At 39.3% G+C, this 25,895-nt stretch overlaps 3 protein-coding genes across 6 annotated transcripts in view; 1 reads left to right on the top strand and 2 right to left on the bottom strand.

Annotated features, from left to right (window-relative positions):
- LOC108044467 (cyclic nucleotide-gated cation channel beta-1) overlaps positions 1-14,511 on the bottom strand; it is a 69,859-nt gene extending 55,348 nt beyond the window's left edge. For 3 of the 4 annotated variants that reach the window (XM_044457449.1, XM_044457444.1, XM_044457453.1), the window contains exon 1: positions 13,251-14,511. The gene's annotated coding sequence lies outside the window, so the exon portion shown is untranslated. The remainder of the gene's footprint in view (positions 1-13,250) is intronic. The other variant, XM_044457457.1, reaches the window with a different exon arrangement.
- Positions 14,512-15,909: 1,398 nt separating this feature from the next.
- On the top strand, positions 15,910-19,693 carry LOC108042672 (ATP synthase subunit alpha, mitochondrial). Its single transcript, XM_017121065.2, has 4 exons — positions 15,910-16,089; positions 16,727-17,307; positions 17,915-18,716; positions 18,995-19,693. Exons 1-4 carry the CDS (start codon positions 16,024-16,026, stop codon positions 19,202-19,204), a joined length of 1,659 nt encoding a protein of 552 aa, XP_016976554.1. The 5' UTR covers positions 15,910-16,023; the 3' UTR covers positions 19,205-19,693.
- Positions 19,694-21,766: 2,073 nt separating this feature from the next.
- Positions 21,767-25,620, bottom strand: LOC108042673 (G2/mitotic-specific cyclin-B). The gene is made up of 5 exons (XM_017121066.2): positions 25,298-25,620; positions 24,459-24,604; positions 24,192-24,397; positions 23,009-23,913; positions 21,767-22,778 (listed from the first exon to the last, which is right to left on the bottom strand). The coding sequence occupies exons 1-5, from the start codon at positions 25,331-25,333 to the stop codon at positions 22,482-22,484; spliced, it is 1,590 nt and encodes a 529-aa protein (XP_016976555.1). The 5' UTR covers positions 25,334-25,620; the 3' UTR covers positions 21,767-22,481.
- Positions 25,621-25,895: the final 275 nt, after the last annotated feature.

Here is a 25,895-nt window from a genome sequence, read left to right on the forward strand (position 1 = left end):
AAGAACTTTTACTGCCTGTGGCAGATATGTAGCCACATACCGTTTGAATCTAATTATTTTGAAAACATAAAAAAAGAGATAAATCTATAATTACGGCATACATAATTTTCCTATTGTGGTTTGGGTTACTATACGTTTAATTGGTACAGTTTGTGCATGATAAGTAATCAAAAATTAAAAAACGATTTAGAAATCGTTAAATGGTTGGTTCACTGAATTTTTAAGCCAATGAATCTAAGTGACATTAGATTTGTAAAAATAAGAGGAATTAAAACAATATTTATTTTATTCGCTAAGCTAAGGGAAAAATGTGTATATATGTCAACTCCCAGATTTTTATACCCTTGCAGAGGGTATTATAATTTCAGTCAAAAGTTTGCAACGCAGTGAAGGAGACATTTCCGACCCTATAAAGTATATATATTCTTGATCAGCATCACCACGAGAGTCGATCTAGCCATGTCCGTCTGTCCGTCCGTCTGTCCGTCCGTCTGTCCGTCCGTCTGTCCGTCCGTCCGTTTCTACGCAAACTAGTCCCTCAGTTTTAAAGCTATCTGCTTGAAACTTTTCCAAAAGTGGTTTTTCTATTGCAGGTAGTATATAAGTCGGAACGAGCCGGATCGGGCGACTATATCATATAGCTGCCATATAACTGAACGATCGGAAAAGCCATAACTTTGGTGTTTTTAAAGTCAAGAAGTTGGGATTTTCTATGGGTTTTATTTTTGCCCAATCAATCCGACATACAAAATTTCATATTGATCGGCCCACTATATCTTATAGCTGTCATATAACTGAACGATTGAAAATGCCATAACTTTGGTGTTTTTAAAATTAGGAAATTGGGACTTTTTATGAGTATTAAGAATGAATCAAATGAATAATTTTGAAGAATATAATTTACAGAATATTCTGCAAGGGTATATCAACTTCGGCTCCGTCCGAAGTTAGCTTTCCTTTCTTGTTTTAATTAAATAAAATTGTCAAATCTTTTTTCCTTTCGTGCTGTTTATTTCAACTCTGTCTTTGTCGCGTTAATTTAATTTAATTTCAAGTTGACCAACAAAGCTCAAGTCTAATTCCACCTCCAAGTCGGCAGGCAATCAAATGATTTTTTTTTTTTTGGTTTAAATTAAAAAATCAAGTGCTTGGTCCCTCAAAACACCCAACTTCAGGAAAATTAAAATTGTCGGTGAAAATAATTTGAATTCCTTGTGCAAATATTTGATATCATTAAAATTTTAAAGAATTTCTTTTCCCTAGCTCATGTCAAGAGTTTCTATGCCGAAAAGCTTTTCTCCTTCGTTTTGCTTTATGGGCAAAACATAATTTTGTCTTGTTTTGCTTTCTGCCAAGGAGCTTTATTTATTTATTTCCGGAAACGTGCCCTTGAGATTAAAGTATTTCCCCCTAAAAAGTGTTCGACCATCTGTATATAACTATGTATACAGTATATATGCAAAACTGATGTACATATCTGTATCTGTGTGTTGTTCATTTGTTCATTAGGTTCCTTTGCGTCGTCCTTCTCAGCATCTTCTGCAAATTTCTCGCGCGTGTCTGTTTGGTCAAAGTTGTTAAAAGTTTCCCCAGCCACTCTGTTCACCGCCCGGTCACGCCTCTGAAAAATGTCCTAGGCGACAACGGCTTGCTTTGCTTCAGTCGATACACTTAGAAAAACTTTCACCTGGCACTTTAAAACTAATACATAAGGCCACCACTTATCAAGCTCACATTTCAAAGACATAAATGGCCATGTAATGGCTGATCACTCAGTTTAGTTTAAAGGTCTAAATAGGAAACCGACTGAAAGCTTGCACAATAATAATTGTTCAATATAAAGTCTTTATTTTGTATATTCGACGGAACATTTTCAGGTTTATGTTTTAAGTGCTGTCTTTTGACCATTTGCGCGCTTCTAATGAAAACACAATAAAAATTTTGCGCTTTTCTGCCTTCCCAAGTGGCTGTGAAATTTTTGATGAGTTTGTCAGCTTGTGGGAATTGTGCCAATCGCTGTCGTTGCTGCTGTCGCCCAGCAAATACTTATTAAGTGAACTGTGCGCTCTTCACAATTTAGTTCAATGTAATTAAGCTTCCGCTCCTTGGGAGCGAAGGTCAAAGACTGTCTCCTGCTTAAAATTTTTCTATTGCGAGATAATTATACGATGACTGCACAACACACTTTAGTCGATGACAATTTTCCAGTAATTCAATTAGTCTCAAGTAAATTCTCTGCCTATCTGTGGGAAAAGTCAATAAACAACTTCATCTTACTGAGAAGTTCCCTCTGGGCGAAAAAGTTTTCAACTTTCTTTTCTGTTGATGGCCAATTAGTTGCTACGTATTGCAATCAGTCTTCCAAAGGAATTTTTTTACCGGAATATAAATTTCGGACGCCTTACTACCTTTAAACCATTACCAGGGCTTTTCTTGTAATATTTGTGTGCATTGCCATCTGAAATCTAGTTCCCCAGCTAACGCGCAACTGCTCAATCCTTATTTTTTCCTCCGCTTTTGAAACTGACACGCTGCTGCTCTGAGGCGCAAATCTCATTTCCCTTGTGGCGGCAGAAGCCACTGAAAAAATGTATCATTCCTCCGCCCTTTTCCTCCCCAATTTTTTGTTTTTTTTTTTTTGGGGTAACCCAATTTGATGGCCAGTGCTCCGTTGCTTTGGCTCTCTGCTTACGTCACAGCTTCGCACCTCGCACAACTGGCTTTCTGTGTCACACACACTAGCAGTGGGGCTCACACACACATACAGCTGGGGTGGAAACATTAGTGGAAGGCATGAATCGCTTATATGCAAATTGTTGATATAGTTGTATAATAGTTTTTAATTTGATTTTAAAATTGTTTCTCATAAGTTTTAATTCAAAACTTTTAAATTCGACCTTAAACTATCTAACAGTTATCTTAACTATTTACAAAAAGTTTATAATCATTAATAATGAGTTACAAAGTATTTATTTTTAATAAATAAACTATAACAACATTAAAACTTTCGTGAAATGTTCATATGTTAATAAAATAAAGCATAATAACGTATTTAAAGTTTATACTATTATTTTGACCCCAGTTGTTCACACACACACAATACCACTCTACATTATGGCCAAAAAGTGGACGACACAAAACATTGGAATGAGGGGCATAAAAAATGGTAACAAAATTACATACATCAAAGGTGTTTTTTTCTTTTTGAATATACGAGTGTGTGCGGGCGGAAAAGTGGGCGGGGCAGTAGGCTGACGGGCGGAGAGTGGTGGTAGGGGAATGTGGGGAGCATGTTGTTTAAGGGTTGCTGCGGGCCATGATGCTGTTGGCCCATTTCTGTTGTTGCTGCTGCTGACCAATGGTCCATGTAATTTTTTGGCAAGCATCTCTTCGCATATCAGCGCACTTGTGAACCTTTTTTGGAGATGGGTCGGTCATGAAATATGCGTCCCTTGCCCTGCGATTGCTTTTCCATGTTACCTTTCCCCCAAGCCCTTCCCCTGCCCCGTGCGCTCGTATCTCATTCACATTTATGATGAGTGTGCGGGCCCCTCTTCTGTTTTTCTGGCCAAATAAACTTGGCAAATATGCGGCCTTAGTTTAAAGCCAAAGCACGCGCCGATTGACATCATTAAGCCCAGACCAGCTAGTGGCGGCACTAAATCATGATTCCGGCCATCCAAAAAATACGACAAAAACTGAATGCACAACTAAATGAATGGCACACATGGGAAACAGTATACACAATAGCAGGGCGGAAAAATGTAAAGAGTTTTGATTTATGCAAACAGTTCACGGAGATAACAAAAAAAAGTTGTGCTGAAAATTACCCAGTTTGAAAGGGGAAATCCGGTGCTGTGATCTCTAGAATGAGAATTAATCTCAATTTATTTCCGCTAGTATGTGTAGGTCGTCAAAGTACACTTATAAAACAGCGGGATTAAAAAGGTACCAATTCGTTAAATCTAACCTAATATGTAACTTAGATTTAAGGAATTGGTACCTTTCTAAAATCGATATTTTATTGAAATAATCAAAATATTTAAAAGAGTACGAATAATTTGCTTACTTCCCGCTGGCAGATGTTGACACAGAAGACTCAGACTCAAAAGATCATTGCTAAATTAATTTAATATATAACTTAACACCAATTTCTCTGCCCTTAGTAGTTCTGATGCAAATTATATTATCTCAACACACAGTAGCTAAACTACTGGGGAAAACTACTATGAATATTCGAAAAGACCGCATCATGTGCATGAGCTTATTAATAATAGTTATACGCGGGATAAATCTACTCTTAAAATATATAAGAATTTCCCAACTTTAAACACAGTATCTCGATCCTTAAGCAAACGGAACTCAATCAAGTTGTAAAGTGAGTATCCATATTTACGTGTCTCCAGATGCTCTCAGATTTGCTCGGAATGGATCTATAAACAAGCCCAAGCAGAGAAGCTGTAAAGTTGATAAAACCAAACCCCAAAATACGTCCGCCAGCCAGATGCTCCCCACAAATTTGGTGTGTGTGGTTCTTTCTTCTCGCCTTGTTTGCACTTGGTTATTGATAGTGCTTCAATCTGAGGAAATAATAAATAAATGAGCCTAACGTCACGGCTCATGTCGTTGGCCCACCTACGCCTCCACCTTCAACACACCCCGCCTACTCTCCTCAAACACGCAAACACATGCACACTTAAGCATACACGCACGCACACACACACACCCCCCAAACGGACTCATTCACTCACGACATTTCCTCTTCTGCTGCTGCTCCTGTTTTCCATTTTCATTCTCTAGGCTCGTTCCCCCGTCAGTTTCTCAATTTCCCTCGGAGCTGCCAACATTTTTCACATCTCTGCTGTGCTTACACAGAGAAAAACTTAAAATATTAGCAAGAAGTAATAACAATTTTTAGTACTTTGAATTAATTTTTAACATGATAAGTTTGCCTTTAAGAAAAAAACGTATTTCTAATTAAAAAGTTATAAATGGGATTTAAACCACGTTGGTTTTTAAATTTTGTTTAAATATCCTTTGAACGTGTTCATATATGCATACATATTGATTTTGCCGTGTATGAATATATGTTTGTTTGCTCACTCTTCTTCGAACGTGTATGTGACGTATACGCAACGTGTGCCATATTTTTACATGGCCGCCAGGCAACAACAACTGCGACAACAAGCCGCCTGAAACTGACAGGTCGCACTGCCTATGACGACTGCCATAGGCCAGAATTTTCTTCAGTTATTTAGCGCGCCTCGCAGCAGTCTGTCCACCAGCCTTCCACCGACCCCCGCTTCCTCGCTTCTCTCAAAGAGCAAATTGTTTTTATAGTACATCCTTCGCGTCCCCTCTGCCCAACCATTACCCCCTTTCTCGCCTGACATTTCAATTTGTTGGTATTGTTGTGCAGTTTGCTTCCGAGCTTACAAGTTTCTTATTGCAACGCAAATTAACATTTTTCCAGAGCACACACACACACATGCATTTGGGCGAAATTTCATTAACATTGCGTATACGCCCAGTCGGCCGCGCACTCATTAAGTAATCTGTTTCATTCGAGGCTGCTGCGAGGCACCTGTCCATAAAATGCATTAATCAACTGTCTGGCAATTTACTTCGTTCACGGGCGTGCTGGGAAATTAAGCGTTCGCAAAAATTTCAACTGATGCAGCAACACATATTTATACATTCCAACAAATATTCACAAAGGAATGAGATAATTTAATAGTATTTGTAAAATCAATTTTAGGGAAATGGCAAAATTGAGAAATGGGCAATTCCTGTTGGCATGTTTCTTACATAATTCAGAACACCCTTTTGCATCAATTTCATCGTTGGCCTGTCAATTTTCTTTCGGGCAGTTCAACTTCCATTTTATCGTTTCGATACAAATATGAGCACTCCCAACATACAAATTTCTATCAGCTGAAAGAAAACATTTTTCCATTTTTTTATATTTTGTTTTTATTATACGACACGCAGATGCTTTTAAATATTTCAAGCATATGTAATGCCCCAGTATTCCCATCGATACCCGGATCTGCCTCTGTCAGTTAGCTCTGGCTGTCATTGCTTTTAAAAACTTTACGGCACTTGTGCAATTTTTTGGTATTTTCATGCAAATACGTGAGTAAGGGTGAACCAGTAAGTCTCGCCAAATACTTTGAGATTTTTAAAAGTACTAAAATAGTAATAAAAACTCCGTTACTAATACGACCTGTATACCACACGCATATTTGTTTAAGCCTTTATTTTTTATTACCTCATAAAATTCAAAGATGTATAAAATACTTTCAAAGTAAAATTTATTTCACTAAAATCTCAGCATTTAAAAAAACAAACAACATTAAATATTGTTAAATATTTACATTTATTTAAATTGGTTTCACAACCTAGGACACCCTAATGCTGATTGAAATGTGTGTAGTAAATTGCCAAAAGCATATCGAGTGAAAAGTGTCAGAGTCAAAGCTGGAGTAAGGTCAAGTTTTGTGTTATATTTCGATATCTGGAAAACGTCTGACAATCACAACGGTGCGAGTGTGGTTTCTTTGAGTGGGGGTCCTTTCCTATCTCCCATATCCTTTTCCTTTGGATCCAGCAGCTGCTGCTTTTATGCTTTTCTCCCACTTCATCGGCGGTGTCGAGATGTCGATGTCGTAGAGTCGTAGAATCGTAGAATCGTCGCCGTCGCATTGCTCATAAAACACTTTTATTGCTCATTTAGATATTTATGCGCAGTTTTATTATAATGAAAATTGTGCGTATGCGTGCGGTTTTTATTGTGATTGCATTGAGGCCAACAAACCAGCTCAGAGCCTCGAGATGTGGTGCGTCACACGGACGGAGAGTTGGAAAGTCGAAAAAGCAAAAAAGCAGAGAGACAGAGGTTTCGTTCTCTATCTACATCCACATCTGTGTGCCGAGTTTTCAAACTTTCAACTGCACGTTATTTGATTTGTTTCCCCTCTGTTTGGAACTCAATTTTACGCAGCTTTTGCTTTTTGCATTTTATGCGTTTTTGCTTTTTACGAGCCTCACGTCGACCGCAAACAAATTCAAATGGCAAAAGGCGAATGGTAAATGTCGCAAAACGAATCGAGATCTGAGCTAAAAGCCAAAGCTGATAAGTGCCCGCAGAAGTAGGCAACGATTTTTTTCATTGCTTCCTGAGCTGTTGGCTGCTGTGCCATTTAATTGCAAATTTATGCGTGTGTGCGTGGAGAGAAATTAATGACCGAAACTGCGTAACGAGCTTTCGAAAATACACCCCACCATTGGCACAAGAACATTGTTGCACCATTAATTAACGCTGAAATTATCGATAAACTTAAATATATGGTTTATAAATTTTTAAAGCATTTTCGTCCATATTGAGCCTTTTATGTATAATTATATTTTTTTTTACATATATTATTTTATCGCTGCAGTCTATCATATTTTGAACACATTTAATCGAATATAACTACATATAGATTAATTAACCGAGTCATTAATTAGAACCATAATAATGATAGTACTTCTGTCCTCATCATTTTTAGTTATTTATTATCTTCGTTTTTAATTGGGATATTAAAAAACCAAATTATCTATATAACTGAATACCTGAATATCACTGATAACTGAATAACACTGAATTGTCATTTCTGATTGAAGTAAGCTTTGCACAAAGTCAAACAATTATTACATATTTGCGATTGTACATTATTAAGCATTTAAAATCCAAAAGGGTAATCAAATCTAAAATTTGGCTGACCATATACATTGTCAATGGAAAAATATATATTTTTTCCACAATTGTTGCATTATTCAGCTAAGTGCAATTAATGCACAAATTATTAAACCAACATCGAAGGGCAATCGAGGCGGTTGACACACCTCCAACCACTTGAAATCAACAACAGCAGGACAGCAGCCACAGCAATAATAATTACAAACCAATTAAAAGCATATTTACATATTGTCTTTGTCATAATGCAGTTGAAGATACAGATACAAATACATGACCCACAATCGAATGCGATTACACATATATGTATATTTGTGGATGCATCGCTGGGGAATCAGCATCAACAGCAAAAACAACCATGACAACGACAACTGATTGACGGCAAACTGTCAATGGCACGAACCCCACGCAAATGCAGAGGCAAATGCTATGGCCACCCACCGAATCCACCCAGGAAAACCACCCATCCCACACAGCCACACTCGTAGGCAATTGCATTTGCCAGTTGTGGGTGTGCGTGCATGAATGTGTGTGATTCTAAGATTAAGCAAATATTGCGGTAAATTCAATTTTCAATTCAACGCAATTGAATGAAAGCAAATCACTTGAGCAGCAAAAGGCGTCAACAAAATGCAATTTTCCAAACAAGTTGCTTTTGAAAGTATCTCAATTGTGGTCAGGTATTCCCAAGAAGACAAAAGTACCAAATTATTATAAATATTCTTTAATAGTACAAACCAAATAAAAAATGTTTAAGTAGTTGTAATTACATAAAGGTCTTTTACATAACTAGTGTAGAAGGCCACCTTACGCCCGATAAACTATCGATGGTTAATGTTGGGCTGACATTACTTTAACATAATCTTTAAGCAAGCCCAATGTTATTCATTTCTTGGTATATGCGTCGAATAAAGTGGACGTGTCCTGACAAAAGTTCCTTTAATATTATATAAACTGCTCCTCTCACTCTAGGCAGTGTAAAAATATTTAATTGACAGATAGATACAATCTTTTTAGTCTTTTCCTGTTTATAGGTATGTAAAAGGAGTCTGATTACGTATCGGGTAGCAGAGTTTATGATAAATAAATACTTTTTCCTCAGTATATAATGATAATCAGTTAAAAAGATATTAACAGTACGTTTTAATCCGTGTATTACAACCAAATTAAGAATAATTAAGTCAACGCCCGCATTTAAATATTTAAAAACTTAATACTTTAATAACTTATACTAACTATGTCCAATACAAATAAAGTATTTCTTCATAATTTGAATTGCAGTCAGACAATATGGGTGCTAATATTTAAGTGATGACAAATAGCAGACGCTCAAATTTTACTAAAGCTTAAACCAGTAATTGCATTGCATTTGTCCATTGGCTGAAGGAATGTTATCATGCCTGTTTACACCTGTGTGCATTGTGTGAGAGCCCAGTTATTGACGGTACTTCATAGTTGCTGCTGGCCATTATTTGCCAATTGCATCTGCCCACAAACCTTTACCCATATTTCTACCCGTTCTACGCACACAAGAGCACTGAGAAAAATTTCTGCAATTTTTAAATTTGTTTTTAAAACATATTTCGAGATTGTACGTGGTAATTTACGTCTAAAATTTTTACAGAAAAAAAATTCCAATAAAAGTATTTTGTGGGGTGTTTCTACCACAATACCTCAAGCAAATTAAAAACAATGAACAAATTAATAGCTCCGTTGTCGTTCAAAAATATTCAATCAACTTTAACTAGTTATCTAAAATAAGTTCCCTTACATCCTTTTCAAGTCACATTAGTTATTCAGTTCATATCAGTAGATATTATTAACATTTCTAGAGAAAAGCTAAAGTTTTGTGAAATAATAATAAAAGTTATGCCGACTTTAAAACATGTTAAGATGAAAAAATTTTTTTTTCTTTAGTGCTTTCTTTAAAGAGATGTACATTGCGAACATAAAGTGGTAGGCCATACGGAATAGTTTCTCTGAGTGCGCACACCGACGCATCTGGTCCATTAGACTGGTCAGTTGGCCAGTTGACATCCGTCCTCACGAGTCTCGTTTCGTCTCCTTTGGCTAATGCGGCAACTGGGCAGTCAACTGGTTCGTCCATCCTCCATCTCTCTCTGGCTTTCCGTATATACAGTATAGTTGTGTTGATTTTGCCCTTTGGCTGACACAGAATGTTGTTGACTTTGCATATTAAAACAAAATGAGAATGCAGAAGCGGGTAACAACAAAACGGGAACATTGCTAAAAGATGTGGAGGAGGGATAGCGGGGTGGCGAGGGGCTTGGGCACTTATAAGGCTACTTTTTCATTTGTGACGCCCACGTTAAACTTTAATTAATTATATACAGTTTGTTTGGCAAATTAAAAATTGTTGACTTCTACAGAATTGCAGAATGATGACGAGGACGTTCGGGGAGGAACCGGAAAGTGAGGTTGGGAGAATTTTAATTAGGCGGCCCCACACACACACACACACTGACATAGCGAAAGGTTGCGTAAGAGGCTTAAAGTGCGAAAATGGAGGAAAAGCTGCTGGCAAAATGTGAAATGCTGTCAAGTGTGACGTCCAATAAGAATTAGTGGCCAACAGGAGCATCAAAATGAAACAGTTGTTGCTGTTTTTCGTTATTGCCATTGATTGACACAAAAAGCGGCCACGCTTTCAGGTGAGTAAGTGTACGTGTGTGTATTTCACGGGTCCGCAATTTTTGGCCCGGACATGGAGAAATCGGGTGAAAGGGCCAGGGCGTTGAGAACCGGCTTTTCAGTGGCTGATGGAAGAGATGAAGATGGCGGGCAGGCTCCAACATGGCCATCCACGCTAATTGGAGCACGTCGCAGCACACTTCTGCACTGTAAGGATTCAATTGAAATAGCAAAATATTAAGATTTGCTAAATTTGGTTATCAAAACCATTTAATTATTAATTGACCATTGTTGATATTTGTATTAACATTGATTTTTTTAATAATTGGGAAATTCTTAGATTATTTATGACTTTTGCATGGAATTTTTTCTTTGTGTACACGTACACAGACGCAGGTGGAAACGAAGAAATGCACTTAATTGGAATACGACGAGGAGGGTAGCGCAAGTGCGTCGCCATTGCTCTATGATTAATTAGTGGCCACAAAAGAGGTTGCACGGGCAATGGACTTTTGGGTGTGAAGACCGAAACTGTCCCGCAAAATGATTGATACATTTTGAAAAGTTTTTCACACGTTTAAACTAAAATGGTCAGAAATCAATTTAAAATTAGTTTAGTTCATGTTTCTTTTGTGCGCCATAATTGTGGAGTTTTTTTCAACTCAAGGTTTGAATTTACTTTTGGTTCTTTTTAATGAGCACAGTATTTATTAAATGTAGCGTGAGGTACGTTCCTTATAACTCGAGCAGCTGCTGTCTGAGCTTTGCCAACGTTACCAAACAACCTCCCAAGAGAATACCGCCTCACATCCCTGTTTTCTTGACGTTTGTCGCGTTTCGTCTTACGCATAATTAGCCGGCGTAAGTAAACTCCTTAAGCTGCAGTTAAAAGCCATAAAACTTGCGCGCATCGTTTGCTGTCATGTTAAATTTATAATTTCAATTTCAAATTGTTATTACAGCCGTCGTTGTTTTGCCATCCCTCTGTCCGACCCATTATTCCATCTCAGCATCCCCTTCACGTTCCCGCCTGATTATTATTGACAGTTGCCGACGTCTTCTGTTGCTGTTGTTTTAGTTGTCTGACACACCCTATCCTGCTCATTTTAGTCTCATAAATATGCAAATTAATCATTTGCGGAAATTTACATACTTAATAAGTTGCTTTAATTAAATGTTCACGCACGCATGCCTTGCAATCTTGCCCCCGAGAATCGCATGAAATCGGCGGAATCCTTTTTTCCACATTAATGCCAGCTTGTTAATTGTGCTGCATCTAAAATCCGTCTCTATAGCTCTGGAACTCGACTCGGCTAAGGGGAAATGCGAAAAACTGGGGGCTCGGAAACTGTTTCGCATATTTCGGGACACAGTCACGTTTCATTCAAAGCAGCAGTGGCAACAACACAAAAACAGTTTATCTGCCGAGAACAGCAAACAAAAAATAAAAAACAACAAAAAAAACGATGAGCACAGAATCTTTTTTATGTGTTCAACGAAAATGTTCCCCAAAACGAAAATGAGCACCAGAACCAGAAGTATTCAAAAAAAAGGTATGCAAACTGTGAGGCGCAGCGAACATAAATTAACATTTTTATGCCCCGCTGCAATGGACCAACAAGAAGTTGGCTCACAAAATGGGGGGCGGGGCGGTGGGTGACGAGTGGGTGGCAGGAGTTGAGTCCTTTCTAATGCCCGCATTATTTACGAGGAAGCTGAGGGCCCATTCACATCTCGCCATTTCATTTCATTTCTGTTCTGTTCGTTTCGTTTCCATTTCGCTTCGTTTCCATTTCGCCTCGCCGCATTCTTTGCCATTTGCCTTTGACGCCACAAATAATTTTAATTGGTTTTCCTTTTTGGGGAGACCCTCGACCCCAGATGGTAATGACTTTATTTCTATATATTGTATATTCAGTGAGTTTGAAAACCATAAGACCATAACTTGTAATCGACAAAGTTTATGTCTTGGACAAGTAAAAATATCAACATCAGCGCACATCAACTGTGTAACACTTCAAATTTGGTCGAGCGATTCGAAAGTGAATTAAACTAAAATGTATAAATTAGCATGGTTTTGGGACTTTTTTTGCGTATTCTTATATAAAATATGAATTTTTTGGCTATACTCAATTTTTCGTTAAGTTCCTTAAAATTCAAGATACATATTCAAAAAATTTAGTTTGAAGGAATGTCTGCGGATGGTTTTTTATCTCTATCTGCAATTTTGTTTTATTTTGTCAACAAGATTTCGATTAGCTTTAAAACGTCATGGGTTAGATATCATCCAAATAGTGTAAAAAGCAACTCATCTTTTAGATATGTTCGTATGCTACACCATTTTCCATTAGATTATAAAAGTTTTGTGTGTGAGTTTGTGTTGCAGCCGCAATTGCAATTTGATTTGGCTTAATTTGCATAAATGTGTATGTGTTGTTTGTGGGTTTGCACTTGCATCTTTTGGTTTTGATGAATGGGAAAGCAGTTGATGTCAGATAGAAGGTAGGAAGACGAACTACCGCAATTATGTGAACTGGACTATTTCTCAAGTTATATAATTGGCCGAATTTCGCAATTTTATAATAACACAGTAAAATACAAATTTTTTTAATTTTTATAAATGTTTTATTTAAGCTGCTGCAACTGACATAACTAAATAATTAACCATATACAAGTCAATGTAATATACCAGAGTAAAATACGAAATTTTAGTTTCTAAAAAAAAATATTATGGTTAGAATTTCACTTTATTTTTATAAAATGACAAGCAAGTAGAATGTTTGAGTATTGAGATTACAAATATATAGTTAAGTTGATATTTTTAGCATACTTTTTGGGGCCTCATAAACTTTTCACTCACCTTCGTTGCAAGTTTCACTTTTGCTTTCGTTCGTTCTCCACCTCTCTTTCGCCCTCTCTCTTTCGCTCTCTCTATCTCTTTGGCTCTCCTTCTTTTTTTCACACAATCAGACAGCTTAGCAAGCCATTGTTTTAGTTGTAGCTGCTATACTTGTTGTTTTTTTGTCATTCCGAAGTCAGCGACACACACGCACACACACTGGCACACACACGCATAACTGTTGTGGGAAAGGGACGGCGAACGAGCGGGCGAATTCATTAGGCATGCGGGAATTTTAATTTCACTTGCTCACACGCGCGCACATATGTGGCGACATATTTCTCAAACATTTTTGTTAGTTGATGTGGTTCTTGTTGTTGTTGCTACCGTAGATGTCGTTGTTGTTGTTGCTGGGCATCCTTTGGCCTTTGTTTTGCCCGTGCGGCGCTTTTCAATTTGCATGTCGCGCTGACCTTGCCGCCAAGTGGAAATAACTGTGCCAGCACACACGCACATACACGCTGACAGCTGTCAAAAATTGCGAATGCGGATTTTACATCTGGATGGGGAGCATGTTGATGCCGACTATATGCGGCTGCCGGCAAGGATAACGGGACCAGGCCTTCAAAATCTCCATCTTTGCAAAAAAACTAATGCTCAGTCAAGTGCGTGAGTGAGACGGATGACTATCCTGCTCCCACATTCACTCGCACTCCCTTCTTCTTCTTCTTCGCTTATTTATCTTTTTGCCTTTGTTCTACGCTCTCCGTGCGTAAGTGTGTGTAATGACAAATTTCTCTCATTGTCTGTGTGCAGCAGCAGGGGCAGCAACCAATAACGACAAAAAAAAACCAGGAAGAATCGCCAAGGAGTTCTTCCAGTTTCAAAGTTTTATTTTTTATTGGTTTTTTGGAGATTGGATGCTTTTGTCCCTAGTCTTTGTTTTTGTGTTAATTTGCATAATAGACGTTGATTTAGGAAAATCACAACGAACTGGAGGATAACACGTGGCCAGAAATTCGTTTCTTTTTTCTGGCCCCGCAAATAGCAGCTGGCTTGCCGGAGATGAAAGTCGCCCGAGTTTTTCGCACAATTCACATTAATGGCACATGCAATTTTCTCCTACATTTGGCACCTAGCGCCCAGCTTTCTCCCGCTGTACCGTTATACCGTTTTCAACCGTTGTACCGACGCGTTGTGTTCACAGGACCGCACAAGCTCAGACTGAAGCGACAAAGTGAAGCTGCGTGAGCGAGCGGCTGGATGCTTTCACGCTTTATTTAAAAAAAGGTCCTTTTTGCTTTCCTTTGCTCGCGCGCACAGCTTCCTGTGCTTCCTCTTCTTCTTTGAAGTGTAGACTTTCTCGCCGCTCTCTTTTTCCGCTCTCGTCGTGCAAGCTCGTGCAGGCGCTTTCCAGCCCCCGTCGCCCACTCACCCACTCCAAAACACTAACTCACTCTCCACGCCATCATGCCAGTAAAAGCCAGCGAGAGAGCGAGGCGGCGCAACAATGAAATACTCGAAAGTCTCCAAAATGAACAGACCGTTTTAATAACTCGGCCAGTCAGAGGTGCCATATTTTGAAAGTGTTCCGAAAAAAAATTTCTCTGAAATTTCCAGAGGTTTGAAACAACCTATATAAAGGTGTCCAAAAGTAAGCTGTGAAAAATACAACGGGTTTCTTCAATAGTCCATAAACCACAGTATTCAAAGAATCATACTTTTAGGCAAAATTATAAGTAATTTCACAGCTTTCTGATAAATTACAATATAAATGTGATATAGCACTAACCTTTCGAAATACATACATATCTAGGTCCCCCATGATTAGTACATTTTAATTTCTACTTCGTTACACGTTGGTCCAGTAGATTTTTATTCGCGACAGTGAATTATATTAATTTAATGCCAACCATTTTAACCTCAATGTCATCACTTATTGTTATAGGTTATCGAGTTATGAATAGTTATATTAAGAAGAATAAAGTAATAGATAAAACAAAATCAAAACCAGAAAATTCTTATTAAAACTTACTACATACATTGGAGGGATATTGTATTTGTAATATATATAAAAAAAACTGGTAAAACGCTTAAAAATATAGGTTTAGAAAATTGTCGATTATCTTATTAAGAAATATTACTTATTAATAAATAAGAAACAAGTTTAAATCACAACTCTTTTTTGAAATGTTCAACAACTCAGCAGTTTGAGGGAGTACCCTTGTTGTCTAAAATAATTGGAGCGACAAAACATAATTTATCCGATACTTATAGTGTCATCGCTAAGGGTGACCACAAACCGTACTTAAATATAATATTTTTTAGTTCAACATAAAAAATTATACAAATTCCATTTGAGTGATATTAGCTCTTATTTACTTGGTAAGCGCAGACCCAACCATTGGCCAGTTGTTATGCCATTACCGTATTAAAATCAATAAATACATAATCCGTTTTAAGAAAGACCATATTTTGGAAAGTGTCTTAGTTTAATATGCTTTCCATTGTTTGGAAAGACTCGTAAATACATATTTTCAGTTTTTATTTGTAATGTGTTCTGTTCTTTCTATAAATTACCATCACTAAGGGTGACCGTAAACAGTTTCAAAACCTGTGCCAGAGTGGCCGCACTGCGCAATGCGCATATGACCGACCTTCGAGCCTTTACCAGCACTGCCACACCGAACGTCGGCACAGCAACCATCTTGTGAAAAGTACTACGAGTGTGGAGAGGAGTTGGTGTAGGAATTGTACAATTACTTCTGCGGCGAAAAGTTAAAAAGCATACAAAATGTCGATGATTTCCGCCCGCCTGGCGTCCTCGGTCGCCCGTAACCTGCCCAAGGCTGCCACACAGGTATTAACCACAAATTCTGACCAAAAATACGCCCGAAAAAAGTTAACAAAAAAAATGTCATACATAACCGAATCGATGGGGTATTTGCAAAAATTGGTGCTTCTTGTGCTTCAAAGTTTTCACAAACAAACAAATCATGATTTCCCGGACCCATAGGAAGTATTCAAATTGGATTTTCTTGCCTTTTAGCAGAGAATTTAGTGTTACGCAATGCGGTAAATTACAAAGCGGTAGCAGAAATTTGTGGGTTGTCAGGGTTACATAATCAGTGCGGGCTAAGAATCGGCGAAGAAAATGTATGTTATTGGTTATTAAGCAAATAATAGTGAGTGAAAAGTTCTGAATAGTTTTTGTTTTTGTGGTCAGATTACATAATTATGATGTTGTGGGAGATGCGGTGGAAGAAAAGTTTGAGGTTAGGTGCGGCTGTCAGGCAAGTGGTGAAGGTGGATAGAGGCAAAGTGTTTGAGAACCGACAGCCAGATACCCTTTAAAAAGAGTATATTATGGTTTGAGATCCAAGAATTTCCGGAGAGAGGCTTAGGATGTTGCTACCCTGCGATTATCCAATGTGACGGGCTCACCTACACCACCTTACATAATCTCGCATAATAATAGATAATCTTTTTTTCAACAGGCCGCCTGCAAAGCCGCCTATCCCGCCGCCAGTCTCGCTGCCCGCAAATTCCATGTGGCCAGCTCGCAGCGCAGCGCCGAGATCTCCAACATCCTGGAGGAGCGCATCCTTGGCGTCGCCCCCAAGGCTGATCTGGAGGAGACCGGCCGTGTGCTGAGCATTGGTGATGGTATCGCCCGTGTGTACGGTCTGAACAACATCCAGGCCGACGAGATGGTGGAGTTCTCCTCTGGCCTGAAGGGCATGGCCCTCAACTTGGAGCCCGACAACGTCGGTGTGGTGGTCTTCGGTAACGACAAGCTGATCAAGCAGGGCGATATCGTCAAGCGTACCGGTGCCATCGTGGATGTGCCCGTCGGTGATGAGCTGCTGGGTCGCGTCGTGGATGCTCTCGGCAATGCCATCGACGGCAAGGGTGCCATCAACACCAAGGACCGTTTCCGTGTGGGCATCAAGGCCCCCGGCATCATCCCCCGTGTATCCGTGAGGGAGCCCATGCAGACCGGCATTAAGGCCGTCGACTCTCTGGTGCCCATCGGCCGTGGTCAGCGTGAGCTGATCATTGGCGATCGTCAGACTGGGTAAGACTAATAAGAATTATTAAGTGAGGGCAGAGGTGTCCTTCCGGGGCTCTTCATAGCTGAAGCAAAAATGTAGCCATCAAAATAAGTTGTCAATTCAGGTGTCAAATATAATCATTTAACGTAGCCTTTTAAAGGTCAACCTAACTTCAAATTAGGTAATAGGTATTATAAAGACCTAAAAAGAATTAAAACATTGAAATCATTTGATTAAAATTAAAAACAATTGATTTTACAAGGCATCATCATGCATTATTGGAATCCTAGTAAAAATCGTGAGATATATGATAAGATAATTGTAGTTAAAGAAAACAACAATTAACAAATCGCATTAATACACAGGCTTTTAACTTATTTCCACATTTGAATTGCAACTGGAGGCCAAAGGTTTAAATATTTGCTGTTTGTTTTTGGGTTATGTTGGTGCAAAGGAACGCTTTTTTATAATCTTAAAACTTTAATTAAATGAGAACAAAAAACTAGTGATACTAAAAAAAATTTAATTCTTTAAGTGTATCGATGGAAATTGATTATTAAAATCAAATATTTTAAGTTAAGTACATTTTTCAACCATAGCTAACCAAACAATTTTTTATTTAATTTGCAGTAAGACTGCTCTGGCCATTGATACCATCATCAACCAGAAGCGCTTCAACGAGGCCCAGGACGAATCTAAGAAGCTGTTCTGCATCTACGTCGCCATTGGCCAGAAGCGTTCCACCGTCGCCCAGATCGTGAAGCGTCTGACCGACTCCGGCGCCATGGGCTACACCGTGATTGTGTCGGCCACCGCCTCCGATGCTGCTCCCCTGCAGTACCTGGCTCCCTACTCCGGCTGCGCCATGGGAGAGTACTTCCGCGACAAGGGCAAGCACGCCCTGATCATCTACGATGATTTGTCCAAGCAGGCTGTGGCCTACCGTCAGATGTCCCTGCTGCTGCGTCGTCCCCCAGGTCGTGAGGCCTACCCCGGCGATGTGTTCTACCTGCATTCGCGTCTGCTGGAGCGTGCCGCCAAGATGTCCCCTGCCATGGGAGGTGGCTCCCTGACTGCCCTGCCCGTGATCGAGACCCAGGCTGGAGATGTGTCCGCCTACATTCCAACCAACGTCATCTCGATTACCGATGGACAGATCTTCTTGGAGACCGAGTTGTTCTACAAGGGTATCCGCCCTGCCATTAACGTCGGTCTGTCCGTGTCCCGTGTGGGTTCTGCTGCCCAGACCAAGGCCATGAAGCAGGTGGCCGGTTCCATGAAGCTGGAGTTGGCCCAGTACCGTGAGGTCGCCGCTTTCGCCCAGTTCGGTTCCGATCTGGATGCCGCCACCCAGCAGCTGCTGAACCGTGGTGTGCGCCTTACTGAGCTGCTCAAGCAGGGTCAGTACGTGCCCATGGCCATTGAGGATCAGGTGCGTATCTAGAGAGAGTTCGGGTAAATGTCGGATATCCAAATGACTCATTTAAAAATATATTTAACAAAATAACGGATACCGTCTAACAGTTCACTTAAAAAATGGACAACGGATATCGATATTTACGAAATCCCTGTTCAGCAACCAGATTCTAATAATTCACTCGATTTCCCGACCAAATATAATAATTCTCCAAATAATAAGTTACCGGATATCGGACATTTACCTAATCCCTAATTAGCGACAAAATTTTAATACTTTACTCCATTTTCCAGGTTGCTGTCATCTACTGCGGTGTGCGCGGTCATCTGGATAAGATGGATCCCGCTAAGATCACCAAGTTCGAGAAGGAGTTCTTGCAGCACATCAAGACCTCCGAGCAGGCTCTGCTCGACACCATCGCCAAGGAGGGTGGTATCTCTGAGGCGTCCGATGCCAAGCTGAAGGATGTTGTTTCCAAGTTCTTGTCCACCTTCCAGGGTTAAGCATCAGCAGAGCGAAGAAAAGAAGAGCAGCCACGTGCAATTAACATCGTAGATGGTTCGAATAATGCTGCCATCTTTGCGCGTCAACAACAAGAAAAAAATAACAACCTAAAGCTTAAGATAAACAGAAATAATAACTAAAAAAAACACAAGAGAAAACTCCTTTACACATTCATGTTTTCCTACGTATCCCGCCGGGAATGCTTCTGTTCCGTTGTCCTGCACCGTCATGCCGCAAAATCTTGGGAGAGAGAGAGCAGGCGCAGGATGCGGACTGGATAGTGTTCCCTAGCCAGATGCAGTTTCGAATTTCAGCGAAATATCCGTGCGGCTCGTCCAACCTCCTAAACGATAGATAATCCCCCGTTGTTCTTCTACCTTTAAAGTGTAATCAATATTTGAAATATTGTAATCGAGAATAGTCGAAATACTGTCTGAGGATGATTGTGAAACGATGATGAATTAAAAACGATACTAAATTATACTCTACACGACCCAGGTGTTTATCTTTTGCTGGGCAATATATTAAAATACTTTTTGGTGATAAATTAACTTTGTTAATACCTATCTCAATTTTAATTTAAAATTTAAGTATTGATGTTCGGCAATAATTTGTATTTAAAAAAACGTTACCTAGACATTCTTTTTTAAACTTCCTATAGTGTCGGATCAACAAGTAATTGTATTGTTGCCTGTTATTGTTACTATACCACCAAAAGAGGAATATTCGAGTCGAGTTTTAAGAGTATTTCATTTCGCTCTGGTTCTTTAATTAAATGGGAATTAATTTTATAGTGAATGAATCTTAAGGATTCTCAACTGCATAACTGTCTTGCTACATAATCTGCCTTTCTCGATATGATTGGTGGATTATGTCATTTGAAGGACCTTTATAATACTTTATTGGTCAATTCTCCCTGCGGTTTTCGTTATTTTTCTTAGGAACATTTCCCGAATATTTTGGTAGTCAGTAATTAAGAACTTAGGTAATCTTGGTCTTAATAAAGATGCCGTTCGAAACAGGGGTTTCCCGAACTAATCCTGGTCCTTGCGCTCAGCTGATCCGCCAGCCAACGTGCAGATGTCCTCTCACCTCGTCCTTTTGGGTAAGCGTAACCCCCTGACCCCTGTGCGAATTAGCCACCCCTCGCTGAGCTACCTGAACGACTGTCTGCACTCCAAGGAGCAGCATTAAATAAAGGACTCGGTGGTTCGGAGTGGTTCGTGCTGTGCATATTTCGTTAACAGCAAGACAGAAACGAAAGCAAGAAGTCCCAAAAAAAACAGCGGCCAAAGACCCAAAAACTGTAAACCCGATTTATACGGCCTGAAGTTTTTATGACGCCCATTGCCTCTGGCAACCAACATAAAATATGCCAAAAGAGTGGAGCAAGGGGGCGGAAAGAAAAATTACTTTCTTTTTATTACATTTGTTTGACCGTAAACCAAAATTAATGAGAGCCATAAAACCGTCAAACTTAAATTTCGAACAGGCGCACAGCAAACTCAGCAGGCCAAATACAGTGGACGCTCTAAAAACCAAACATTCTATAGTATGAAGTATAAATTATAAATAAATATAAAATGTTAATCAATTTATACTTAGCTCTCCATTATTGTTTATGATCTTGCTGAAGTCATAATTAACATTAATGGAAATATTTCGATATAGTCGATCGATTAAGATAAAATAGCCTTTTGAAATCGTAGGGCCATTTTTATATTGACTTTTTACTTAAACGGGAAAAAACTATAAATTATAAATAGGTTTTGCATATACTTGTTATTGTGTTATGCTTACTTAAAAATAAAGATACATATTTGGTAAGTTCCAAATGAATCAAAGAATGAAAAATTGAGGGATTTGATTTTTTGGTGTTGCTGTTCAACAAAACTACATTGGAAATGATTAACCACAATAAATAAGAAATTCCCAATCATAAAATCTCTTGGTTTTTATTATACTTTGTATCTAGTTAGCACTGTACAAGAGGAAAGTGAGACAGTCACCCTCACACACGAAAATCATACAGCGACACACACACACACCCAGCCATGTGCGAGCAATGTGCTCGGCAATTACTGTTGCCCATGTTCTATGGAACAGGGAACACAAAACCCAAAAGAGGAGCGTGAAAATGGGAAAGAGGGAGAGACGTGGAGAAGTAACTGACCTGCGATCGGGAAGGTGACCTTCCCTCAGGTATAATCGTGTATTTTTTTGTGTATTCAGGATTGATAAGAATGCAGGACAAAAGGAACTCTGTCCTTGGCAAAAGGTCTTTATATACATTTCTGACTGCCTCGTCCCCGATTTTTTCGGGGTGTGGAATATTTCTCACACTCATCAGCTGTCAAAAACAAAATAGTAAACTAATTAATATAAATACATCAAAAATCAATAAAGAATCTTAAAAGAAAAAGCTCTTTGTTCCAGAAACTATTTTAAATTGATAAATCTTATAAACTAGCAATTTAGTTTCCCAAGAATTTGTTTAAAATCCGTTAATGATGTCAAAACGATTTAAGTCCAATCTCGAAATGATAAAAACTCAGATAACATAAAATTACACAAAACTTTATTGTTCAGAGACACTTTCAGAAACATCAAGGTTGTATAAAACGCTTCTTATATTTGCTTATTTGTAAGTAAACAATAAAACTAGTTTAGGGGGCTTTTTTGTATGAATGTGTGAAATACATAATATAAATTACAAATAGTCTAAGTCTCATTTAATTTTTGGGAGGTATGGGATTATTTTTGCACAAGTTTTTTTGACTTATTCTTAATGCACAGAACGAACAATTTCCCATCGATTCTAAAAACTAAATACAAGTGCTGATTAAATATAGTTCTTGGAGAGACAACGCCGATGTGTTCGGCCAGCAAATGAACTCGTTGCCCACTCTCTCTCGGTGTCCACCGCTCCGCCGCTCGTTCCCCACTGAGAAGATGACCCAGCGGGAGGAGCATGCGGGCTCCAGTTTACTCCAGTCAACTCACTCCCAACAGCCGGCTCGCGGGCAACTTGTGCTTCAGAGGCAAAGGTGCCGGAACCAGCTCTTGGAAGCGGGCGAAAACGGCTTAAGGGACTCCAGCACGTGTGGATTGCTTATGATGATCATGATAATGATGACGGGTAAGATATACATATACGGGTTTATACGCATTTTGCAACGAACACAAAACGAACAAAATATTGAATACGCTACAAATTTAAAAAATGAAAACAAATTAAACTAAACTATGTAATTCATTGTCCTGCTTTCCGCCCAACTACTTCCTTAGGCTCTGGCCCACAATGGAGTCCATCAGGGCCCCGCTCAGCTCCGTTCGCAGCGCAATCTTCTGGAATTTGCTGCCCTGGTACTTGTTGTAGACGGCCTTCAGCTTGGCCTGGGGAGCATCGCGGGCCAGCTTCGCAATCAGCCGTGTAATGGGTCGCAAGTGGGCGGCCGAATACCGCGAGTAGAAGGTCAATGTGGGGGTCCAGTGGCGGTCGTTGAATCCTGTGCCAGCCCGGTAGTTGCCATTAAGCAAGTGCAGCGAAAGAAACAGCGACGCTGCTGCAATCTGCAAGGGAAAATTACAATTTAGTTGGTTTTTTTAAGCTTTAATATATGAATATCAGTAGGAATAAAAGGTTCGTACAAATTTAGGATGGTCGATTTAGTTGCTTAAATGGTTGTGTAAAGGTCTTCAAGCTCCCTTAACAAAATATTAACTTATTTAATATTTTGGTATAGTATTCTTCCGACAATATCGTTTCCCTGTGCCTGTCTTAATAATTTGTCAGAACCCACCTCTGAAGGCCTGTAGGTGGCCATATCGTAATCCACGGAAGCTAGCTCAATGAAGTATTTGGACATGGCATGGTGCTCATCCTCTGCGCCGGCAGCCTTCGAGTAACGCCGCAAGAAGTGAATCGGCAGCGGACGCGAGAGATTGCAGTCGATGGCTTTGAAGATTTGCAGCTCCATTTGACGGATCTGCCTGGCAGTGTATGTATCATCCGTGATGAAAACAAAATCCCCGATGGCTGGCGGAAAAAGCTCCTCGTACTTGGTAGCTATAAAGAGAGCAGTAACCCCCACCAATTGCAAATAGGTTCGCTTGGTATCCTTAACCACTTGTAGATAACGATCGATAATGGCAACCGCCAGTTGGAAAGTTTCTGCAGCCAGATGAAACTGCAGGTGGACCTCGTTGATCCAATCGATCAGGACGGATCGCATCTTGTGGGACACCTCCTTCTGCCCGGCCAGGTGATCCTTGTGAATTGGTTGTTGCAGTTCCACCTGGTACAAGTAGTCGTAGATGTCATTTACATATTCGGAGACCAGTACCAGGTTCTCCTTGTCATTGGCATCAATGTCCTCGATTCCAGCCAAGCGCTTGCTGGAAAGGGACATGGTGGTTGGCATCGTGGAGGTTGTTAAAGCGATGTTGCTGCTGGCTTTAATAAGGGGCATCCTGGTCACTTCCTTCTTGGCTTCCGGGATTTCCTTCTTGACATCTTGCACTTCCTTCTTGGTCTCTGCCTCTTTACGAGCCACAGCCAGTGGTTCCCGACGAATCCCAGAAACCCCCATCACGGGTTTGGCCAGTGCAGCTCTCAACTTGGTCAGTGATTTCTTGGACAGATTGCTGTCCTCGCGTTTCAAGGCGGGCTCGGTAACATTCTCGTTGGAATTTGACTTTGCTGTTACTTTAAAAATATTGAGTATGATTTAAATAATTATTTAAAATGGGTACTTTAAAAAGTAAAGTAAAGAAAATGGAAAGCGGTCCAGTATCGCCACAAATTGTTACGACAAAGGTTCTTGGTTAGTATTAATAACATTTATTGTTTTAAAGTATAAGAGGTTTTAAATAAATGTCACTCATAGTAATACAAAAATAATCAAAAATTGCATTCTTTTTTAGATACCAACAAAAGATAAGTTTATATAATGCAGTATTTTTAGGTTTGTATGATTTACTTACGCTTAGTGGGTTCCACAGTCGTCTTGGTCGGAATGCGATTGCGCACCGAATTCGAGCGCAAAAAGGCCGACACGCCCCCTTCGTTGGCCTTGGGCGGTACGGCGGTATTGCCATTGGTGGTCGTTCCCAGTACCTGTTTCTTCCAGTGGGTATCCACTCGAGCCTTGGCATTGCGCAGGGCATCTGTTAGCTTGAGATCCTTGGAGCTATGACAAATAATACAACTATGATGCAGAAAGTGGGGCATCGAAAAGTAGTTGTACTCACTCTTTCTGTGCCGCATCTTTCGCAGCAATGGGGCGACTTAAGCCGCGATTTTGCAAATCTCCCAAAGCAGCGCGTTTTGTTGTTGCCTCCTGCGAAGGCACCGTCAATTTCTTCAGTTGCACTTGCTTGAAATTCTCCGAAGAGTTCTGAAAAAATTCAGGAATCAGATAAATAAATGAAGTATTAAGATTTCACACTAAAAGTAGCAAATTAAATAAAACAAACTTAATTTTAAAACCCTATCACAATTTATTCTGAAAGTACTTTGTAAATGAGAAAATGTGCCTATAGAATTTTTAACAAATCCTGAAAAGTAGAAATGTAAAAATAATTATAAAATTATTTTTATGAATTTGTGTTTTAGTTTTTTTATGGAAACAGGCTTTTATTTTATAAGTTAAATTACCACACAACCGCAATAAATTTTATTTTTGTTCATCAGTATTATAATTCATCTTTAACAATCATGAAATGCAGTTTTTTCAAGACGGCCATTTTCTGAAAAGAACCGCAAGGTTTATCATCGTTTAATCTCCTTTTTGATTTATACAAAAACAAGGAGTGGAGCGTAATAGTTATCGGTACAAGTACCGAAACTAGAAAATTGCGCCAAAACGTGACTCAAGGAATTACAGCAACGACAATAAAGGTATAGGACAAACGGCACTTTTTCACCCCCTCTTTTAAACGCTCTCATTGCACTCTCTTTTTTCTCTCCCCTTCTCATCACTATACTTGCCCACGCTGCAATGGCGTCGCGATGAACCCGCTACTTTCAGAATTTCTCTATGATCTTTGCTACCGATTCTGGTTAATATTATAATTTCAGGAAAACTCACCTCGTCGCCGCGCATTTTCAGTGTCGTGCCCACCATTTTGATTATATATTTGTATTAATACAGACACAAGTAACACTTAAAGAGCAGACGCTTGACTATTTGATCGTTTTCTGTGTTTTTTGATCGCGTTTCTATTGAACTGAACGCGCGTTTTAGTTTAGAAATATAATTTTTTGTCCGAATACTTGAATCGATAAAGGTAATATACAATTTGTAAGTCGAATGTTGCTGAGATTTATGTAAATTCTCCGAAAACCTAGTCGAGCTCTGCGCGAAGAGAAGCCAAGCTGCAGTTTGAATTTGAAAATGCGAAGCTAGATTGACCTAATGTGACCGTAGCGCAATATTTTAAAAATAACAGAGTGCATGCGATCGATAACCAAAAATTATTCGTGGTGGTATATACTGCTTCTATTATGGTATTGTTAATATATTTCCTTTTTTACGGTCTATTAAATTGTTGTTACTGGTTTAGATTTAAGTTGATTGCAAAAGTATTTGCTGAATTGAAAATCAGTGCAAATTAATGTTAGGACGAGAAATTGGAATTTCGTTGTTATTATAATTTATATATTTTGTAATAAAAAGCTACCTTTCA

Source organism: Drosophila rhopaloa, unplaced genomic scaffold (assembly GCF_018152115.1).
Source record: "Drosophila rhopaloa isolate 14029-0021.01 unplaced genomic scaffold, ASM1815211v1 contig_115, whole genome shotgun sequence".
Classification (NCBI taxonomy): domain Eukaryota; kingdom Metazoa; phylum Arthropoda; class Insecta; order Diptera; family Drosophilidae; genus Drosophila; species Drosophila rhopaloa.